Raw genomic sequence first — 22864 nt, 5'->3', positions numbered from 1 at the left:
CGGGGGTGGGGGGGGGTCGTCTGCAGCTTTGGCAGCAATTTGGGGGACTCATTCTGGGTGGACGGTACCCCGCTGAGATAGCTGCACACACACAGAATGCATAACACCCCCCCCCCAACAAATACAGTGGGTGTTTATTCATAACGCGTTCTCCAAGTATACGTGGCAGTGCGTTGCTGAATTATTTTAATAATTCCAGACACCATTTTCCTCCCTATACCTCTGATCATTTATCCCCATCGCCACTCAATGCCCCACACACTCAGAGCGCGCGCCAGTCAATACCCCCTTCTTTCCGCCTCTCTTCGTAGGACTTATTTTCCAAATGCTACCCTTTCCCCGGCCTTAGGGAGGCGCCCGTTCGCCCGGGACGTGCGTGGCGTGGCCGTGGGTACACGGTGTATGCTCAGCGCGAAGAGCTCAGCTGTTCTGCCCGCGATGATTGAAGCACAGAGGACAAGTATGCTGTTTGTCAAACAGAGCGCTGCCCCAGAGGAGCCAGCAGTAGAGAAAGAGAGAAGGTTTGAGCGGGAGCAAAAGAAAATGGTAGGCGCGCGCAGTTAATTCATGCGGCGCTATTACTGTGTTTACATCCGAGAGCTCGGCGCACTGGAGTGCCAGGCTCAAAGGGCTGAGTCTCCTCCCCTCCGGCCCTCCCTCCCCACCAGCGCCCCTCCCGGGTTCCCAAAGCTGAGGGCGGGGGAGAAAGAAAAAAGATCCTCTCTTGTGAATCCCCGCCCACCGGCCTTTTATAGGCGAGGGTCTGCGCGGCCAGGGACCCCCGGGCTGCGCATCTCGCGGCTGCCCCTGCCGCCGCCGCGCCCCGGCCGCCGCCTGGCTCCCCAACTGCCTCTGGAAGGGCAGGGCTATTCAGAGGCTTGGCGGGAAAAAGAGAACAGAGGGGAGGGGCCGTGCCTTAGCAGTATAAAAGCCGGTTTTCGGGGCTTTATCTGACTCGCTGTAGTAATTCCAGCGAGAGGCAGAGGGAGCGAGCGGGCGGGCCCTCGAGGGTGGAAGAGCAGAGGCAGCCGAGCGAGCGGAGTCGCGCTCCGGGCGCCCGGGGAAGGGAGATCCGGAGTGAAAGGGGGGCTTCTGCGCCTCGGGCCCGGCCGCCCCCACCCCACCCTTCCCGCCGACCCCCGCCAGCGGCCCGCCACCCGCGCCGCATCCGCGAAACTTTGCCCACTGCCCGCTGGAACTTACAACACCCGAGCGACAACGCGACTCCCCGGACGCGGAGAGGCTCTTCTGCCTTTTGGGGGAGTCACTTTTCCCCGCCGCTGCCCACGACCAGCGCCTCTGAAAGGCGCTCCTCGCCGCTTTTTGGACGCTGGATTTCCTTCGGAGAGTGGAAAACCCGGTGAGCACCCGGACCTATTGGCTTTTTAATTTATTTTTGCTACCGCAGTAATGCCGCGATGAGTCGAATGCCCGGATCGGTGTGTCTTTTCTCCCATTCCTGCGCTATTGACACTTTTCTCAGAGTAGTTGTGGTTGGTCGGGGTGGAGTGAAGACGAACCAGAACTGGGTCGGGGTACAGTGACTTGTCAAGATGAGAGAGGGGAAGGCAGAGGGAAAACAGGGTGCGTTTTTGAAAGTAGCCTTGAGAGGTTTTTGCGTATGTAGATGGACGCTGACCCCGGCCGGTTGGACATTCTTCCTTTATTGCATTAATTGCTTTTGGCCTTTTGGGAGGAGAAGAGAAGGGTATGCTTCTCGGTGGCAGAAAACCCTTTACATCCTGAGCTCCTTGGAGTAAGAATTACATATTGCGTGTGTGAGCGAGAGAGCTCCGCAGCCTCTGACTTTTCCCCGTCTCGGAAAGGGCATTTAAATTTCGGCTTACCGCATTTCTGACAGCCGGAGACAGACACACTGCGGCTCGTCCCGCCCGCCGATCCCCGCGGCGTTTCCAATTCGCCCCCGGCTCCTTTTAGAAGTTGGCATTTGGCTTTTAAAAAGGATAATAAAATTAAAGACCTTGGTCTACAGAGAGGTTAAGATTTGGTGTTGGCGAGGCGCGGGGAGTGGGGGGGAAAGGGAGGCTGGGGCAAAGATGTGTCCGATTCTCCTGGAATTATTGACTCGGGGGGAAACGAGGACAAATCTCTGCGCCCAGCCTTGGCTCCCAGGCCGCCTCTGGTGTCCCCGCGCGGGTGTCCCTGCGCCCCTGAGATGCGGAGGACGGCAAGGAGCGGGGCTCGGGGCTTTTCCAGAACAGCTGCTACCCTCGGCGGGTGAGGGGAAGACGCCCGGCTCCGGGCGCGGAATCGTAGCAGGGTCTCTGGCGCAGTTGCGGCGCTGTATTGGGTGTTGAAGGGAGGTGCCCCTGTTATTATTTAATACTCCCCTTTTATGTATTGGCGGGGCGGGGGTTAAGGCTCGAAGCTGAGCTTGCCACTCCAGCCCGCGAGGGAAAAGAAGAAAAGCCGGCAGAGGAAGGAAGGGGGGCGCGCTGGGGGTAGGGATGCAGGAGGCGGAGAAGGGAGGCTGGGAGGGGCGGTGGCGCCGGCGGGGGAAGGAGCGCGGCAAGGGCGCGAGTGGGAACGGGCGCGGCGCGAGGGGCCCCGGCGCGGGAGGGGGCCGCGCGCAGCCGCGCCCGCCGCGGCGCCTCTCGCAGCCTCCTTCAGGTGGCGCAAAACTTTGCGCCTCGGCGTTTGGCAGATCGTATTCCGCACCCCCCCACCACCACCACCACCATCGCCGCCTCCCCCGGCCTGTTAAGGAGGCCAAAGCCGATTTCGATTGCTCGGCGGTCGCCGGGCCGACTCCCGGACTTGGCGCTCCGGGCTCCCGGGGGACGGAAGCTCCGCGGGCGCTACGGAGCTGCTTCGCCAAGTGTGTGTCTGAGGGTCACCCAGAGGGGGTAAAAGGGTGCCTTTTTGTTTTGGTTTTTTGCCCCCCCCCCCGCCGGCCCCATTTGGGAACAGCGCTGGAAGGGGAGTGGTTCTGGATTGTGGCGCGCGCTGCGCGCTGCGCGGGATTTCGGCACCAACCAAGACCCCCTTAACTGAAGACTTGCCCCCGCCTTTGTGTGCCCCCTCCAGCAGGCTGCCGCGATGCCCCTCAACGTCAGCTTCGCCAACAGGAACTATGACCTCGACTACGACTCGGTGCAGCCTTATTTCTACTGCGACGAGGAGGAGAACTTCTACCAGCAGCAGCAGCAGAGCGAGCTGCAGCCGCCTGCGCCCAGCGAGGATATCTGGAAGAAATTCGAGCTGCTGCCCACCCCGCCCCTGTCCCCGAGCCGCCGCTCCGGGCTCTGCTCGCCCTCGTACGTCACGGTCGCGTCCTTCTCCCCCAGGGGAGACGACGGCGGCGGCGGCGGCAGCTTCTCCTCGGCGGACCAGCTGGAGATGGTGACCGAGCTGCTGGGAGGAGACATGGTGAACCAGAGCTTCATCTGCGACCCCGACGATGAGACCTTCATCAAAAATATCATCATCCAGGACTGTATGTGGAGCGGCTTCTCGGCCGCCGCCAAGCTCGTCTCGGAGAAGCTGGCCTCTTACCAGGCTGCGCGCAAAGACAGCGGCAGCCCGAGCCCCGCCCGCGGGCACGGCGGCTGCTCCACCTCCAGCTTGTACCTGCAGGACCTGAGCGCCGCCGCCTCCGAATGCATCGACCCCTCCGTGGTCTTCCCCTACCCGCTCAACGACAGCAGCTCGCCCAAGCCCTGCGCCTCCCCCGACTCCACCGCCTTCTCCCCGTCCTCGGACTCTCTGCTCTCCTCCGCCGCGTCCTCCCCGCGGGCCAGTCCCGAGCCCCTGGCGCTCCACGAGGAGACACCACCCACCACCAGCAGCGACTCTGGTAAGCTGGGACCCTCCAGGCCCGTCAGAGGGGGTGGCTGGCTGTCTTTCCCATTCTCACTGGCTGCCAATGCAAGGGGCCACTTCCGTGGCCCCTGCCTTTTCTCTTTTCTTATATTTGGAAAAGAAATGGCAGGCCTGGAAGGGTCTGGGAGCTCCTCATCCCTGAAACACTGGGCTTTAGTGTTCCTCCCATTCCTTCCCCTAAGATCGCCCTCGTGGCCAGCCCCCTCCTTTCCCCTCCCTCCCCTTAGGAATTTCATTTGGGTTTTTAAATCTTCTAGTTTATCTAGCAACTCAATCCGCTCCCTCTTTACCCCTCTTAAGCATTTTAATTGCCCTGGGGGGGGGGGATCGTGATGAAGTTAAGAGAGGATTGATCTCTTCGAGAGTGAATGAATGACCTCCCTGAACTTCTGAGAAGCTGTTGGAATTTAATGGACTGCAGATCAACAAAAACGAAGAGGGGCAGTGGGCAGAAGTTGGGCAGCCATCCACCTGAGTGCTGTGAGCCAGTGAAAGTGCCTCAAAAATGTATGGACTGAGGAGCTGGGATCTTTCCAGCCTCTTTTGAACACTACAAAGCAAGTCCTTTCCAAAACTGTACTCCTTTTTTCCATCCCCCACCCCCTAGGACTTTTGGCAAAGCTGCAAGACTTTTTTTTTTTTTTTTCACTTCCAGTAAAATAGGGATTGCTAAAGTCATACCAAAGATTTGCAGCTATCATTTGCAACACCTGAAGGGTTCTTGGTAAAGTCCCTTGCAAAGAGAAGGTGCTTGGGAATGTGCTTTGTTTGGGTGTGTCCAGCACCTCATTAAGTCTTAGGTAAGAATTTGCATCAATGTTGTATCCTGGTAAATTGTAATTTTCTTGTCTGTGCCATAAACCCAGCTGTCATTTTCCTCCCTGAGACTGTCTCTTCATGAGAAGAAGAGCAGAGACGATTGGCTAGTTCTCTGGGGATAACTTTGTGCCAGGGTCCTTTTTTTTTTTTTTTTTTTTCTGGCCACGCCACACAGTGTGTGAATCTCAGTTCCCAAACCAGGGATGGAACCTGCACCCCCTGCATTGGAAGCATGGAGTCTCAACCCCTGGACTGCCAGGGAATTCCTCAGGGTCCTTTCTTACCTAATAATGCCTTGTATTTGCACAGTATTGATTTAATCTGGTCACTGATTGCTTTAAGGAAACCTTTGCTAACCGGGTGATTTCTTTTTCTCTTCGTACAGAGGAAGAACAAGAGGATGAGGAAGAAATTGATGTTGTTTCTGTGGAAAAGAGGCAGCCCCCTGCCAAAAGGTCAGAATCGGGGTCACCCTCTGCCGGAGGCCACAGCAAACCTCCTCACAGCCCGCTGGTCCTTAAGAGATGCCACGTGTCCACCCATCAGCACAATTATGCAGCGCCCCCCTCCACTAGGAAGGACTGTCCCGCCGCCAAGAGGGCTAAGTTGGACAGTGGCAGGGTCCTGAAACAGATCAGCAACAATCGCAAATGTGCCAGCCCCAGGTCTTCAGACACCGAGGAGAATGACAAGAGGCGGACACACAACGTCTTGGAACGCCAGAGGAGAAACGAGCTGAAACGCAGCTTTTTTGCCCTTCGTGACCAGATCCCGGAGTTAGAAAACAATGAAAAGGCCCCCAAGGTAGTTATCCTTAAAAAAGCCACAGCATACATCCTGTCCGTCCAAGCAGAGGAGCAAAAGCTCATTTCAGAAAAAGACGAGTTGCGGAAGAGGCGAGAACAGTTGAAACTCAAACTTGAACAGCTACGGAACTCTTGCGCATAAATTGACCTATTGGAGGGAGGAACTGGAATGAATCCCTCATGAAATTTTCATTGGTTACTAAGGGAAAGTGAGGAAAACGATTCCTTCTGACAGAACTCCCTACGTATGAACTTTTTGCATAATGCATGATCAACCTCACAACCTTGGCTGGATCTTAAGACTGAAAGGTTTAGCCATAATATAAACTGCCTCAAATGGGACTTTGGGCATAAAAGAACTTTTTTTATGCTTACCATCTTTTTTTTTTTTTTCCTTTAACAGATTTGTATTTAAGAATTGTTTTTACGAAATCCTGAACTTTATCCAATTTTCCTTTGTAAATATAGCCATTAAATGTAAATAACTTTAATAAAACCTTTATAGCAGTTATACCATAATTTTTTTATTTAAGTACATTTTCCTTTTTAAAGTTGATTTTTTTCTATTGTTTTTAGAAAAAAATAAAATGCCTGGCAAATATAATTGAGCCAGATCTTAAGTTGTGAGTGTTTTGTTTCTTTTCTTTTTTTTTTTTTTTTTCTTCCTCATTCTCTTTTCATCAATTACAAATTAACAGAATTTGGCCCTTAAGGGAGTGAGCTTAGAAGATGGGAAAAGAAGTTATTTAAGAAAGGGTGAGGGCTTTCCTTTGTTCTAATGGGTCTGGGGCCTTAAGGTCTTTAAATTCTCAGGGTTATAAGATGCTTCCTGGAGATTTGTGATAAGGGCTAGAGTTGATACTTCAAAGAATGAAAGGGCAGTAGGCTGGTGAGAGGGTTAGAGGTAGGCAAAAGGGTTAAAGATAACAGTTAAGAACACAAAGGGGGGTGAGGACTGGGGGTTGGGAGGAAGATGAAGGAAAAACTCTGGAGTTTCCATGCCATTCCCCAGCTCCATTGCAGTCCAGGCGTCCTGCCCATTGAAACAGTTGATGGGGGAAGAGCAGGGACCAACTTTTGCTGCTTGCCTGCTCCTACCAGGTGCTCTGGGAGGCAAGTTATTAACCCTATTTTACAAACAAGGGAATATAGAAGCTCAGAGTGGTTATATAACTTCTCCTCAGCCACACAGTAAAAGGCTGAATCCAGGTCCCATGTTTGTTGAAAAACACGTATCACTTTGCTATCATGCTTTAGCTCATCCTGTGTCTGCAGTACAAGAATGCTTTTGGTTTGGGGCCTGATGGACTGACCCAAGGGGTAACTATTTAAGTGCCAGGCATTTTTCTATGCACTTTCCTTATGATAACTCCCCAGCAACCGTATGAAGGAGGTACTGTTGATTTCCCCATAATAGGGAAACTGAGGCACAGCAAGACTTATCCATGTGCCCAAGGTCCACTGATAATGAGGGGTAGAGCAAGGATTCCAACCCAGGCTTAACCTGTGCTAGACCACCTCTCAGACAAGCCAGTAGCAATAAACTGGCCGGTCACGAGGCCAGGAGTCACCAATCAAGTGGAATACGTGACTTGAGGTTCAGCATTTAGGGCTGCTGGGACCTCGGTTCCTCTTTTTTCGTTTTGTTTTGTTTTTGTTTTTATTTTGTTGTTCATTGCTGAATTATTCCTTTCACAATGAGAAACCCACGGCTCATCCACTCCTACCTTAACCATTTGTTAAATGAGATTCACCGGTTGCTCCTGGGAAGTGGCCAATATGGAAATGCTACTGTTCAGATCATAAAATAAAACATAGTTACTCTTTGTCATGTGAGTCATTATTTTGGAAACAACAAACTCCCCTTCTTCCAACCTCTTTCACACGGGGACATGCATGACACATGCTTATCACTAGAACATGAAAAGGCATTTTTGAATGTTGTTATTATTAGTTTTAAGCCTTTGAAAACCCCACGGTCCAAACCAGAAACTAGAACACTGACTACATAGGCAAATGGAAGTTACTATCGCTGTTCTAATTATCTCATTGTCTCAACGTCGAGTAGATCTTCAGATCCCTGTACTCGCTTGGGGATTTAAATCCACCATGACCCATAAATCAATAAATAATTACTGTCTTTGGCTTTGACCCCTAGAATAATTTATTCAAGTCCTTAATGTCTTTTTCTTGATCCTTTATTCTGGATCCTAAGTCCTACCTTAATAGCTTCAAGCTGTCACACCCTACATCCTAAATTCAAAGGGGGATACAACCCACAGAAGTTGAGTAGCTCAAAGTGTTACAAAAGTGGGGGCCATCTTAAAGGATTCACTGTTTGCCCCTTTGTGCCTGGAGTACAGCCCTGGAGTGACTCACCTGGGAACAGGGAAGGTGTTAGTTTGAATCACGAAGTCTGGGCAAGCCTGAGGAATAGGAGAGAGTGTTCCTCACTAGAAAAACAACTCCCCGTTCCAAATTATCAGGAAACAACTTTCGGGATGCAGAGTTTGGCTGTGGAGATGAAAGGGAACCACGCCAACTACCTATCAGGCCCCCTCTTAGCTTTAGGAAGCCAGGGAACGTTCTGAAAACAGAATAGATGCCAACTTCTTTCCAGAAAATCAGGCTGACCTTGACCTCAACACAACTTGGCCCTCATAGCCAATGCAGGGAGTCCCCAGGGTTTATACCATTGTGTAATCTATTTTGTAGGTAACAATGATCAAGAATTGGAGATGGAGGGGCGGAGCTTATGATTTGGTCAGGAATATACAGGAAGGAATAAGTTAATATTAACTATGCGTTTTACCCAGGAGACTGTCCAGGAATTAATGCCTTCCCCAGGGGATTCCTGGAGTGGTTTTGTTTAGGGATGGAATGTATAAAGAGGAAGGAAGTGTTACTGTATGCTGCCATTTGGAAGCAACAAAGGAGATCCACATTATAAAAACAATCAATCAAATTTTTAAATGCACAAAGTTCTCACAACCCCAGCTTCATAAGTAGGTTACTCACAGCTAGGATGTGTAAGTAGAGTTCTCTGCTGGTCTTTAAGACAAAGCTTGGTAAAGATGACAAAACAATCGTGTTAGGGGGTTTTCGGCAGCTTGATTGCAATAGCTGATGAGAATTTGTTAGTATACACAATAAGGGCCCCTTAGAAGAAACACTGTTTCTGGAAGAAACATTTCTTCACAGCAATGCATACCCTTAGGTTAAAAGAGGCTGAAGGGTGTCCCCTGACACTATCTATAAATGCACTAGTAGCTTTACAAGTTTCCTCTTTTAAGGTTATAGACCATTACACACCTATTTCAAAGGAGAAGGAGTGTAGACACAAGCCAATAGGATAAGAACAGGGACCTGTTTAAAAAAAAAATCTAAAAAGACTCTGCCACCCACCACGAAAGCTATAGCAATAACCTTTCTCTAGTCTAGATCCTTCGGCGGAGAATCTAGACTAATTCCATTCGTTATTTTTTGTTTTTATTTTCATCACTCTAGAGACTAATTCCAAATGTAGAAGAAACACCCAAGAATGTTCACTTTGCCAAACTGGTTTGAGGTGATTTACAATGACTCTGAGTTGATTTCTCATTTTGTTTTAAATTTTATTTCTTTCAATATTAGCCTACACTAAGCTCTTTAGGAAGACACAGTTGAGGGGAAGTGTTAACAGGTTGTAGATCTTCTGAGGTTAAAAGGAATGTGCTTTCTGTTGGTGGGAATGTAAACTGATACAGCCACTATGGAGAACAGTATGGAGGTTCCTTAAAAAACTAAAAATAGAGCTACCATACGACCCAGCAATCCCACTACTGGGCATATACCCTGAGAAAACCATAATTCAAAAAGAGTCATGTACCAAAATGTTCATTGCAGCTCTATTTACAATAGCCAGGACATGGAAGCAACCTAAGTGTCCATCATCGGATGAATGGATAAAGAAGATGTGGCACATATATACAATGGAATATTACTCAGCCATAAAAAGAAACGAAATTGAGTTATTTGTAGTGAGGTGGATGGAGTTAGAGTCTGTCATACAGAGTGAAGTAAGTCAGAAAGAGAAAAACAAATACAATATGCTAACACATATATATGGAATCTAAGGGAAAAAAAGAAAAGGTCATGAAGAACCTAGTGGTAAGACGGGAATAAAGACACAGACCTACTAGAGAATGGACTTGAGGACACGGGGAGGGGGAGGGGTAAGCTGTGACAAAGTGAGAGAGTGGCATGGACATATATACACTACCAAACGTAAAATAGATAGCTAGTGGGAAGCAGCCGCATAGCACAGGGAGATCAGCTCAGTGCTTTGTGACCACCTAGAGGGGTGGGATAGGGAGGGTGGGAGGGAGGGAGATGCAAGAGGGAAGAGATATGGGAACATATGTATATGTATAACTGATTCACTTTGTTATAAAGCAGAAACTAACACACCATTGTAAAACAATTATACTCCAATAAAGATGTTAAAAAAAAAAAAAAGGAATGTGCTTTGTTTTTACACAATGCCTGGGAGCAGCGCAGCCACAGTCCCCAACACTTTCTTCCCCTGTCACCCCGTCAGCCCATCTAGGGATAAAAGAGGCCAGTGCAGTCAGGGGTCTCTAGGGGCAGGGAATGGGAGAACTCAGGGAGAGAGAATTAGCCTTCTTTATACACCTCCTATCTGCCAGACCCTCCTTCTCACTGGACCCTCCCAGCAGCCCAGCTGGAGAGCAATTTCTGAATGTGAGGACACTGAAGTTTAGACAAGTTCAATAGTTCTCCCAAAGTCACACAAGCGCCAACAATAAAAACCAAACAACAACAATAGTAGTCAATCTTTACTAGGTGCTAAATACTTTACAGGCATTTATCTTATTTCATCCCCAAAGCAACTCTTAGAAGGTAAATTCAATTCCCATTCCCCAATTTACATATAAGGGGATTGAAAACTTTGAGAGATTAAGTAATTTGCCTGCATTCACAGAGTGGGCAAAATGGTGAGAGCAGGAATTATTCGTTCGTTCATAAATATTTATTGAACACCTACTGTGTGCCCACAGTGTGCTGGGGGTGTGAAGAGGTGCTAAGATAAATGAGATGATAAGGTCCTAGCCCTGACTCACCTATGGATTACTGGAGAACAAAGGAAACAAAGGCAGTTAGACTCTAAGTTATTTTACAAACGCTTTTTGAGTGTACTATGTAGGAGGAAGGGGTTAAAGCTCTGGGAGCTGCTGAAGACCACCCCCCACTGCCCAGGGAAAATGGAATCAAGGAAAGAGCCCAGGAAATGCTGGAAGAGGAACAAAGGAGAAGACACTTTTTTTTTTTTTCTTTTTTTAGGAGGGAGACAACTCTAGGAAGAAGCCCTTCTATCAGAAGTATCAGAGGCAGCAACAGAGGCAGCAGGATGTGCAGAGAATGGTCCACGGGACTTAGCAATATGGAAGCATCTTCTTGACCACAACTCCTCCCCAGTGGGACAGCAGCCCATCCACTCAAGATCCTTCCTCTCCTTCTTTCCTTCCATTCGATCCATCACTTGAAACATCTGCCTAACCATTCTCCCAGCACCCTGCCCTCCTGTAATACCTTCTCCAGGAGTTTCCAAAGTGTGATTCCTGGGCCATCAACACCAACGTGGCCTGTGGATTTGTTGCAAATGCAAACACATTGTCCCCTGAATTAGAATCTCAGGAGATGGGCCCCAGGAAACTGTGTTTTAACAAGCTGCTCTAGGGCTTGAAAAAGTTGAGAACAATTCACTGGCTTCTCCATCATTGCCACCCCCAAGATCTCTCTAAATCACAAATATGATTATGCCCCTCCCTTGCTTAAATCCCTTCAGAGGGTTCCTGCTACCCTCCAGATGATGTCCAAAGCTGTCCTACACTTCCAAGTTCTTCACACACTGGCTTCCACTGACTCAGAAAGATGTCATCACTCTGGTTTCCCAATCAGATGCTTTGTCCCCTCTGCTCAAACACTGTTGACCCACCATCCACCCATCCACCAACACAACGCCCACAAGCCTGGCATGCTCTTATTCATCCTTCATGGTTCACCTCCTAGTATTCTCTGACCACTAGACAAGGTTCCCTAGGAGACCACAACTGACTACCCAAATACTCCCCACTCTTTATAGAAATCGTTTATCTTGCCTTGAGGAATGGAATCACATCAGTCCTGTTCACCAATGAATCTTCACTCAGCGCCAACATAAATGCCTGGCATTGAACAGCAACTCAACAATTTCTTTTTTTTTTTTTTTCAACAATTTCTTGGCGAATGGCTGAATGAAGGGCCTTTTTCAAAGTGTTGTGGGCATTGAAAATGAGTAGGAGACAAAGTAGAAACAGATTCTCAACAACCTTTTCAAGAAGCTAGCTCTCAAGATAAGGAAAGAGATGGATTTATCAAATGAAGACAAGGATCTGTATTTGGTTTGATTTGCTTAATTGGATCTTGATTTTATCTTACTGAAGATAAAGAGATCATTAGTTTGTAGCCTGATGGGATGAAGTTGAGAGGGAGAAAAGTGAAGATACAGGAGAACAGGAATGATGGAGCTAAATGTAAGTATCTCAAGGGCAGCTTCCATCTTTGCCTGGTGCCAAGCACGTTGCCTGGAACTCTAAAGGGGAATATAGGTGGAGTAGGTGAGAGGGGGATGCCTTCTTGAACATGGCCAGTCCTACGGAGAGTGACTCTTCCCAGTCGCAATGTCAAAGGCAAGGCCAAGTCTCTTCCTCTAGGCTCCCAGAGCCCTCTGCTCTCACAGGACACGTTCATCTGTATAGAAATAACCTGTTTAATTCTCTCTCTCTCTTGCTAGACTCTAAACTCCTTGAGGATACATACTATGACTTTCTCCATCACTGTACACCATAGGGCAGGCATAGTATCTAGCATATAAGATTGTGCTGAATGAATGAATGAGTGTATCAACAAATGAATGCATGTATTTGCCATACACTTTAAGTGTCTACATTCTGGAGTTGTCCATCTTTTTTACCCTGTTCAATCCAATGCTCTGTGCTCAGCTCATGCCAAATCTATTCCCCTCTGTGATGTCTACCTAATTCATTCCAGATGGCAGAAGGCTCAGCAAAAGTGTCTCTGAGTCTCAGTCAGGATCTATAGGTTGCAAGCAACAGAAATTCAGCTTTAACTGGTAGACGCGGGGTGGGGGGACAAAAGGTATGTAATTAGTTTATGTAACTGAAAAAGCCCAAGGGTGACTGGATCTAGGGGCTCAAACAAACAGTGGCTTCAGGATTCTTTCCATATCTTCATCTCAGTCAGGATCTCCCCACCTGGGGCAAAGATGGCTGCCAGCAGCAATAGGCTAACACAGGCTCCTCAAAGAAAGCGGGTCCCTCTTTCCCCCTCAAGGAAAAGCCTCAGAAAGGATTCTGATCGGTCCCCTGGTGTCACATGTCCACCCTGAGGCTGGTTGATCAGCTTGGTTCCCAGCCCTCCTCCTTTGGTGGAGTTGGGGGTCACACTTGTGATTGAAAGCCCCATCCAGCAGGGGAAAGACAATTCCTGAAATGCAAAGGTTTGTGCACAAAAAGAACGGCTGTTCCCTAGACTGACTCACTGGGTAACGGTAGTGCATGGAAGAGGCCAGATGTTTTAAAAGCCTGACTAATTCTCAAAATCACCTGAGGATCTTTTCACAAAAGATCCGCCTCAGAGCTACTAAACCAGAACGTCCAGAAGGGTGGGGTCTAGGATCCGTATTTTTTTTTTAAAGTTCCACAAGTGATGGGGATGAAGAAATAAGTTTGGGAACTAATGGTCACCGCTGAAGACACCTTAAGTTTCAGTCTGGCTGTGCCACCTGCTGGCTGTGTGACCCAGAGCAAAGGACTTTGCTGCTCTGAGCCTGACTTTCCCAATTTGCAGGGAGAAAAGGAAATAAAGGGGAGGCTGGGAGTATATGGGAATCATACCTCTCTGTCAGGGCTGTTGAGAGAATTAAATGAGGTTGTATATGAGAAAGGGTCCAGCACTGGTTCAGTAAATGAGAATTTCCTCTTCCTCTTCTCCCTCTCTCCTCCTCCATTTCTAACGCATCAGCAAGTCCTTTAGATCCTGCCTCCTAACTTCCCCTCAGCTCTGTCCCCGTGTCTCCTTGCTGATTGCCACCACTCTCTGCTCACCACCACCTCGTGCCTAAGTCTCCACAGTGGCTTCTCACTGCCCCTAAGCTGGTCTCCTCAAAGCAACAGGAGTGGTCTTTGATCAGATCCTTCCCTGACATACAAGAATTTAGGAGCTCTCCTTACTCTGACTATAAAGTACAAACATCTTTGTACCTCTTCATGACCTGCCCTAGCTTACCTGTCCAGCCTGCTGCTGTATCAGTCCTTACAATTTTATTGAGGCAATTTGCATTTTTTCTCAAATGCCAGGCACATTCCCTCCTCTGGATCTCAGTTCCTCGACCTGAATAGTGTTCATCACACACGTTCCGTGTCTCATTTTGAATGTCACCTCTTCAGGGAAGCCCCCTCTGGTTCCCTTTCGTACACTTTTGCTCACAGTAGCTAATAAGAGTTAAGTACTGTGACAATCATTCAGCAGGTTATTTGCCTGTTTTATTTTATCTCACAACATCCCCATGAGATGAAAACACTTGCTTCCTTATCATACACTTTAGGGTCCTGAGATTCAGAGTCATCAGGTGACTTTCTCAAGGTCATATAGCAAGGCAGTGTCAGAGCAGCGATTCAGCCCTAGGTCACCTGATTCCACGTCACCAGGTTTCTCAACTTCCTGCTGTTTCCCATCTAAAAGCTCCACTGAAATGGCCCAGGTGCTCCTCTTGCTTCCCTGTTGGAATTGGAGCTGCTTGCTGATGTGTCTCGGTATCTCCAATGCTAAGCACTGACTGGGCGTATAGAAGTTGCTCAATTAATGTTGCAAAATAAATGCAGCCAGTGAGCTCATGTACTAAGATCCATGGCCAGAAATAGGCAATAGGTTGATGTTTAAAGGAGTTTCTTCCAGCCACGCTCCTTGAGGGACACATGACATAGAGCTGGAGATAATCTTAGCCTTGGCTTTCTAGAAGCCCCTAGAGAAGCTATAATCTTCCCAAGGGCCCTCTACTCATTTTTGGCTGACTTGGTTCAAGATCTCAGGTCTTTCGAGATAAAGGATTTGTTTCCTTGGCTACGTGAATCCAGGATAATCTCCTAAACTAGGGACAGCCTACCACTGGGATAGATCTTCCAAACTGGCTCAGTTCCAAGGCCACACAAGGTCTTATCCCCATGCCCAGACTACCCAAGTCAACAAATATTTATTGCACACCTCCTGCACACAAAGTAGGCACCAGTGTGGAAGAAATAGTTTCAACGATCTAGTGAAGAACCGTGATATTAAACAAGTATTTACACAAGTAATTCACTAAATAAATTCAAGAACCCAACATAATGGCGTGAGGAAGAACAGAGTGTCATGGGGGTGTCTGATAGCCTAGGGGTTCAGGGAAGGTGTTCAGCCAAGACATGGAAGATGGGTATGAGTTAGTCAAGCCAAATATTCCGAGAGAGGAAGAACCTGGAGGAACGCAGAGCACACAAGAATGGAAGGAGCAGGCAGCACAAGGAGAAGAACATCCCTGGATGGTGCTCAAGGGGTGGACTCCAAGCCGGGTCACCCAGGGGCCCTGTGAAGGGATTGGGACTGTTGTCTAAGGACAGACTCTGCAGTGGGGGAGGTCATATCATTCCTACTATGTTTATCTGGACCCTCTCTGGTCTTGGTGGCACCATCCCTGTGGCCTTGGGTTGTGGTCAAGTTGAAAGTCATGATGCTGAGAGCCAGGACACTGGATTTTCCTCATGGCCATTTTCGGAACCCATTGTATTCCGTACCTTTGTCTGTAACGTGGATCAGTAAGCTCAGACCAGATAATCATAAATATGACATTCTTTCCAACTGGGACATAAAAATAATAATCCAAATAATAATAACAACACTAACATTTATCAAGTGCTTTCTACGGGGCCAGTACTGAGAAAGCACTTCACACGTATTTTTCTCCTTGAATCTTCACAACAGACACACAAATAGGAGACTGTGATTATGCCGATTCTACAGACGAGAAGAAAGATGCAAAGAAAATTTAAGAAAATAGCCCGAAGGCCCTCAGTGAAGAAGCAGAAGAGGTGGAATTCAAGCCCAGGTCTGCTCCGCTCCTCAGCCTGACTTCCTTACCGGCCACTTCATACAGCTACCATCCTTCAGAAAGTCCTGAAGCCTCAAGCACCATGATGGCTTGTGCCAGTCTAAACTATTTTACAGCTGCTTTGAATTTTTGACCAAGTACCCTGTGTGATGCTGGAAGGTCCCAGACGAAGCACCACAGAAGCCTTCCGTGAGGGCTGGGAGCCAAGGCGGGTAGAAACACAGTTGAAGAATCTGGAGTCAGACAGGAACCACATCTTTGCCTCTTAGGTCCCAAACCATCACCAGGTTAACCCAGGCCAGACAGGCATCCAGGGGCTGTTTCTCCAGGAGACGGGCCGGCCCCTGTCTCTCTTTTTAACAGACTAAGCTGTCATTTCCCTCCCCTCACAAATCTCCCTCCCAGGCACTGAGATTGCTGCCTTTTCCACAGGAAAATTGAAAAATTATCGTGGAATGCTTCCCGGGCCGGCCCGGGGGGTTTCACCAGCAGACTTCTCTCTGGCAACAGGTTCCTCAGAAATGGGTCTCTGAGCTGAAGAAGTCAGGACTGGGAGCTCAGGGGTGGGGGGATTAGACACAAGGAAATGGGCGATCAGAGCAGTGGGAGCTGCCAGGGGTCTGGGAATATTCTGGGTGGGAAGCCTCTAATATCACACGAGCTGACCATCCCCTTTTGCAAATGAAAAATTGAGGTGCAGGCAGGGGAAGGGCTGTGTCCGGAGCACACTGACTTTCAGAAGCAGGTTGGGAGAGCGACTCTTGAGTTTCCTAGGCCCACTTTTAGGAGCGCTTGAGGTGCTGGGGCGGCAGGCATCCTCCCCTCTTCTTTGGATAAAGTACCCACATCCACTTTTGGAATTTCCTCTTACCCAATGTAGGTGATCTGGGCAGGTCCAAGGGAGTGCCCTGACCTCTTCCAGCCATGGAGATGACCAGGGGAGACCAAGCAGATTTTTTTTTTTTTTTCTCCCAAGACTTTGCGTCTTGAGTGAACCAAGAACAGAACAGAGAGGTTTGAGCACATTCTTTCTGGTCGCTCCCTGTCCCCAGGGAGACTGAGTTGTCTGGCTCTGTAGGTGTTTGGCATTGCCTGTGTCAAGCCTGTCTCAGCCCTGGCTTCCCAGGTCTCCATCAGTTCTGGGAACTCTCCAATGTCCTTCTAGAAAATTCTATTTAGGATTAAATAACTCAGTAGGAGTTTCTATTTCTTGCAGCTAAAAAACTGTATGATGAAGCATTCTTCAAGTTTTCCCCACAATAGCAAAAAAAAAAAAAAAAAAAAAATGCAGTGAGACAGGGAACTGAAAGCCATAACAAGGTGGAAATACAACCAAATCCTGGGGCCTAACATCTTCTGAGTCTTGTCTCATTGGCTGCATATTTTGTTCTTTGATTATCTACAATTAATTTGTACTGAGGTCCAGGCCCACAGATACAGCCGACACCAGGCCATCTGGATGCTGTAGTGTCTTTACTCTTACTGTCTAGACTTCTTCCTCCGAGCAAACCTGAATAAACTCTGCACAGCTTAAGTGCAATTCTTTTTTTTTTTTTTTTTTTAACTCTCATTTAAGAAATAATTATTTTGGACTTCCCTGGTGGTGCAGTGGTTGAGAGTCCGCCTGCCAATGCAGGGGACACGGGTTCGAGCCCTGGTCTGGGAAGATCCCACATGCCGCGGAGCAACTGGGCCCGTGAGCCACAGCTACCGAGCCTGCGCGTCTGGAGCCCGTGCTCCGCAACAAGAGAGGCCGCGACAGTGAGAGGCCCGCGCACCGCAATGAAGAGTGGCCCCCGCTCTCCGCAACTAGAGAAAACCCTCGCACAGAAACGAAGACCCAACACAGCCAAAAATAAATAAAAAAAAAATTTTAAAAAAAAAAGAAATAATTATTTTGTGACAGGTATTATGCTAAGGGTTTTACATATACCATTTAATCATCTTAACAATTCTATGAATTATGCACTGTTATTAGCTCCGTTGCATTAAGGAAAAAACTGGTCCTCTGAGACTGGGGAGAGGAATGGTAAATGAATTGCCAAGGTCACATAGCTAATAAGTGGTAGACCTTAGAGGTAAACCCAGTTTGGTCCAATTCCAGAAGCTTTACTCTAAAACCCTAAGCTAAATTGTCTGGGAATGAACCAAAGACACCTCATTCAAGCGGTTCTCAGTCAGGAAACCTGAATATCAGGATCTCCAGGGAAGTTGTTGTTTGAAAAGCATATGATACTATTATTTCATATTTGAAAAGTAGAAAATAAAAGCAATCCCAAAGTTTTGTTTGTTTTTATTTTATTTTATTTTATTTTATTTTGTTTTGTTTTGTTTTATGGCCGCGCCGCAGGACATGTGGGATCTCAGTTCCCCAACCAAGACCAAGGATTGAACCTGCGCCCCCTGCAGTGGAAGTGTGGAGTCTTAACCACTGGACCTCTAGGGCCAGGGAAGTCCATTTTTTTTTTTTTTTTTTTTGGTTTGGTTTGGTTGGTTTTCAATACAAACCAGGGCACCATTGAGAGTGAAAGGGGCTGCCGTGAATGATCAGGTCTGGGTGTCCCTCAGGCGTACCTCGATTTGTGATCACCATTTCACAAGTGAGGAAACTTAGCTTCAGGTAGAGAAGATCTCACAGCAAGTAAGTGGTAAAGTCAGAATTGGAATCCTGAAAGAAATAAGGGAGGCCCCCAACATTCCCCTAGATGACTTTTCTGAGAGCCTGTTCTTCTAATCTTTCAAAATTCACTTATATCAGGAAAGCCTTCCTGAATCACCACAGTTGATTCTTCTACAACTCACCTTGTCCTGTTCTTTATTAATTTTCTCTTGATTATAAGCAATTTGTACTTTCCCAGGTTGGGGGGCAGTGCTGTGTATAGACAGTCGTTGCTTTGCACGGTTCCATGTTAACTGAAACTGGACCTCAGTTACCACAGAACCTGCAAAGCGAGGACACGATTCTGATATGCACAAGTTTCGGTTAATACGGTACCTTGCAAAGTGAGGAGTGCCAGCGTTCTGTTTTACTCTTACAATGGTATATCAGATTCTTGGGGCTGCCATAACAACTTACCCCAAACTGTATGGCTGAGTGAACAGAAATTCACTCACACAGGTGTCAGCAGGGCCATGCTCCTTCTGAAGGCTCTAGGGGAGAATCCTTTCTGGCCTCTTCCTAGCTTCTGGTGGATTCCAGCAATCCTTGACATGCCTTGGCTTGTAGCTGCATCACTCCAGTCTCTGCCTCTGTCTTCACGTGGCCTCTCCCCTGCATCTATCTCTGTGTCTCCTCTCTTCTTATTATAAGGATAGTTATTGGATTGGGGGCCCGCTCTAATCCAGTATGAGCTCATCTTAACTAATTACATCTGCAGAGATGTTATTGCCAAACAAGGTCACATTCTGAGATTCCTGGTGGATATGAATTCTGGGGGGGACACGATTCAGCCCCACGAGTCAGTGCAGGTGGGTAAGCCCCTCCAGGGCTGGATGTGTGGCACCGATCAACTCCACTCTCAGTGCCCAAACTGGGGAGCACACAGTAGGCCCTCCACGAGCCTGGTTGGACCCACTGATGTGGGCAGAGTTGGGGGAGGGCAACCAGGAACTCAGTTCACTGGAGGCGGTTTCCTCTCGACTCCAGCACTCTGCCCAGCAAACCACTCCCAAGCCCCTTCCTTCCTTTTTCTGCATGGCTTTCTCTTTCTGCTTCCTACCCACCCTCACCTCCTTTGCTCTGTCCTTCCTCCTCCCGGCCACGAAAGGCTGAACCCCCAGGGGGAGGTGTGTGTGTGCCACTTTCCTGAGATGAGAACTCCCTCTCCATTCGGTGCCTCTGTTCTCCGCATTTTGAGCTCCCTCACTCACCCAAGCATTTCTTTACTCTGCGCCCTGAGGCTGCACGGCCATTCGTGCCCCCCCAGAAAGCCCAACGAAATTCTCAGCCCTTAGTCAAATAGCCTTTCTTGGCCACACACCCTTCTGATTTTTTTTCTCCAGAAGCCCCAAGTGAAAAGTTTCCTCTTGGCAGGCTCTGCCGGTGTCTTCCTCTTTCTTTAGTTTCTGGATATCAGTTCACTTTTTCTGATTAAAAATGATTAGCATGTTGTCACTTAATGAGCTTTTACTCTGTGTCAAGCAGTGTGCCACACACATCACACCCATCGTGTCACTTACTCATTTTTTTGTACGTTGATTTTTTTCTTTATTATTTTTTTATTGAGGTATAGTTGATGTACCAAATTATATGTTTCAGATGTACAACATAGTGAGTCACAAGTTTTAAAGGTTATACTCCACTCACAGTTATTATAAAATATTGGCTATATTCCCCGTGCTGTACAATGTATCCTTGTAGCTTATTTATTTTTTTTATTTCTTATTGAAGTATAGTTGATGTATAATATTATATAAGTTCCAGGTGTACAATATAGTGATTCACAATTTTTAAACGTTATACTCCACTCATAATTATTATAAAATATTGCCTATATTCCCCTTGCTGTACCATATATCCTTGTAGCTGACTTTATACATGAGAGTTTGTACCTCTTCATTCCTTACCCCTGCATGGCATTTATTCTTGACATGATTCTCATCACACAGATGAGATGAGGTCTTGAGCAGCTGTGTAGTTTGCCCAAGGTCAGGCAGCCAGCTCAAGGTGGAGTCAGAATTCGAACCTACATTCATCAGATTCCACAGCACTTTCTCTTCCTCACACTAGGGTTAGGAAAGGAATCGTTGGAGATTATCTTCCTTCACAATGCTTGCCAGCCAAGCTTCCGGAAAACATATGAGACCATTGAGTGTGATCTGTTGCTTTCTTTAAAGAATTAGGCAGACTCTTCCCATTTCCCCTCTCCTCTGAAATCATTTGGAGGAGGAGTTGCTATTAAAAGGGAACCCTGCAGACAAAGTGACAGCCTGCAGATCTCTATCAAAGGTTCTCTTGGAATCAGTTTTTCTCAGAGCAGCTGCTTTGGGCTTCTGGGTGCAATAACTTAAGCCCTAAAATGCAAACTTCTCACAATTTCAAAAAGCTTGTTGGCAGGTTTCCACTGAGCTTGATTCAGCATGCTCTTCGTGCTGGGGACAGCCAGCCAGGGACTCCTCAAATCAGAGTCAGCTAACAGCCTCACATACCCAGCACCCCAATCCTGGTAAATTTCTTGCAGTTTCACGAGCAAACCAGTTCACTCCTGTTTCTTTGCACCTGTTGGTCCCTCTGTCAAACACCTCCCCCTGAACCCAACTCGCTGGGGAGTTTGTCCTTCAAGACACCATACCACCCAGGAAGGCATTTCTCCACCCTACTCCACCCTAGAGGAGTCTTCATCTGAACCCTAAAGCAGCCCCCTGATGGGTTAGTCTCAGGGTAGTAGCGGGGAGGGGCTTTAACACCTGGGCCTTGCCCCAAATCTGCTAAGTCAGAATCTCTAAGGTGAAGCCTGGGAAATACACATCTTAACTAGTTCTCCAGGCTCTTAGGAAGATGTCCTAGGCTGAGCTTCCCAGCTTCCCAGAGTCATTCAAAATTTTTACCCTGATTAAAAAAAATTAACAAACACTTATATTGGGCTTACTGTGTTCCAGACACTGTGTGCATTTCACATGATCAACTCACATGAGAGTCAGAACAACCCTAGTGAGGAAGATACCCTATTACCCTATCTTGCAGATAAGGAAACTGAGGCACAAAGAGATTAAGAAACTAGTTCGAGGTTACCCGTGGAATAAGTGGCAGAACTGGCTTATCTGTGGATTTCTTTCTTTAAATCATCTCATGTTTTAATAAGTTATTTGAATTTGATGTGAAATCTATGAAGGTCAAGATTTTTGGCTGTTTTTTCACTTCTGGACTCTCAGGGGCTAGAATAGCACCAGGCACAGAGTAACCATCACTACATATTTGTTAAACAAATGAATGAATGAGTAAATGAATAAAAATGGAAGCATTTAACATGGGATTCTTTTTCATTTTTTTATAGACTTTATTTTTATTATTTTTTAGAATTTTTATTGGAGTATAGTTGATTTACAATGTTGTGTTAGTTTCAGGTGTACAGCAAAGTGAATCAGTTATACATATACAAGTATCCACTCTTTTTAAGATTCTTTTCCCATATAGTCATTACAGAGTACTGAGTAGAGTTCCCTGTGCTATACAGTAGGTCCTTATTAGTTATCTATTTTATATATAGTAGTGTGTATATGTACATCCCAATCTCCCAATTTATCCCTCTCTCCCCTTACTCCCCTTACCCCACTATGAGTTTGTTTTCTACATCTGTAACTCTATTTCTGTTTTGTAGACAAGTTCATTTGTACCGTTTTTTAAATTCCACACATAAGCGATATCCTGTGATATTTGTCTTTTTCTGTCTGACTTCACTCAGTATGACAATCTCTAGGTCCATCCATTAACATGGGATTGAGGTGTTGGATATATATTTTTTTCTCATTCTTACTCAAAGTATACTGACATAATTATTGCTATTAAAAAAGTGTGTACCACCTAAAATCATGTCATATTTCTATACTGGGATCTCTACCTCAGCTTGGGAAGCCCGGTGCTCCAGTTTTCCCCTATCGTCATTATACTGACCACAGTTGATTGTAATTTTCTCTCCTATACTGTGAGCTCCTGGAAATAGGAGCTGGATTTATTCAACTTTGCATCCCTGTGCCTGGGGTAAAAGTCAACTACTGCATTCTGCATTCTTGCCAGAGGGAACTGATTTTAGATTTGAAATCTAAATCCTTTCAAATCCTTTAAGATCAGAAAAGAGGCAATAGGATTGAATGGATGGCAAAGAATAATTAGGAGTCTAAGGAAGCCAGGAATACTGCCCCAAAAGGGAGGATGCCCTCCTTTGAGCTATTGGGATCAGGAGACCTGAACTCTGGCTGATTCTTCGTACCCCGGAGACTGTCTTCTTTGAGCTGGCGGCCTTTCTCAGGCTGTAGATTCCTTGCAGATAAGGATTTGTCCTTCTTGTTGCTCCCCACTGTATCTTCAGAACCTGCTTAGTGCCTGGCAACTAGAAGACACTCAATAAAAACTGCGAGTTGAATGAATAAATGAATGAGAAATTATTAAATATGTTCTCATGAGAAAAGTATAACATGCCTTCCCACTCATTTCCCTGTTTCCACAGTCTCCTGTGGCTCTAATATTTACATGTAA

The 22864-nt window shown here is 47.0% G+C and overlaps 1 protein-coding gene across 4 annotated transcripts; it reads left to right on the top strand.

The window, feature by feature from the left end:
* The first annotated feature begins 1272 nt into the window (after nucleotides 1-1272).
* MYC (MYC proto-oncogene, bHLH transcription factor) lies at nucleotides 1273-5996 on the top strand. Of its 4 annotated transcripts, XR_009498497.1 has the most exons (4): nucleotides 1566-1584; nucleotides 3052-3817; nucleotides 4144-4643; nucleotides 5048-5135. XR_009498497.1 is itself a non-coding variant. In XM_059901887.1 (3 exons), exons 2-3 carry the CDS (start codon nucleotides 3061-3063, stop codon nucleotides 5608-5610), a joined length of 1320 nt encoding a protein of 439 aa, XP_059757870.1. In that variant the 5' UTR covers nucleotides 1273-1360; nucleotides 3049-3060; the 3' UTR covers nucleotides 5611-5996. The 4 variants fall into 4 exon arrangements, 3 of the variants coding, with proteins under 3 accessions (XP_059757870.1, XP_059757871.1, XP_059757872.1); XM_059901887.1 differs by lacking the exons at nucleotides 1566-1584; nucleotides 4144-4643 and adding an exon at nucleotides 1273-1360 and having other exon boundaries at nucleotides 3049-3817; nucleotides 5048-5996; XM_059901888.1 differs by lacking the exons at nucleotides 1566-1584; nucleotides 4144-4643 and adding an exon at nucleotides 1277-1360 and having other exon boundaries at nucleotides 5048-5996.
* The last annotated feature ends 16868 nt before the right edge of the window (nucleotides 5997-22864 follow it).

This window comes from Balaenoptera ricei, chromosome 17 (assembly GCF_028023285.1).
Source record: "Balaenoptera ricei isolate mBalRic1 chromosome 17, mBalRic1.hap2, whole genome shotgun sequence".
In the NCBI taxonomy this organism is placed as follows: Eukaryota; Metazoa; Chordata; class Mammalia; order Artiodactyla; family Balaenopteridae; genus Balaenoptera; species Balaenoptera ricei.
Note: the sequence above shows the minus strand (reverse complement) of the source record. Positions and strands in the feature narration are given on the sequence as shown.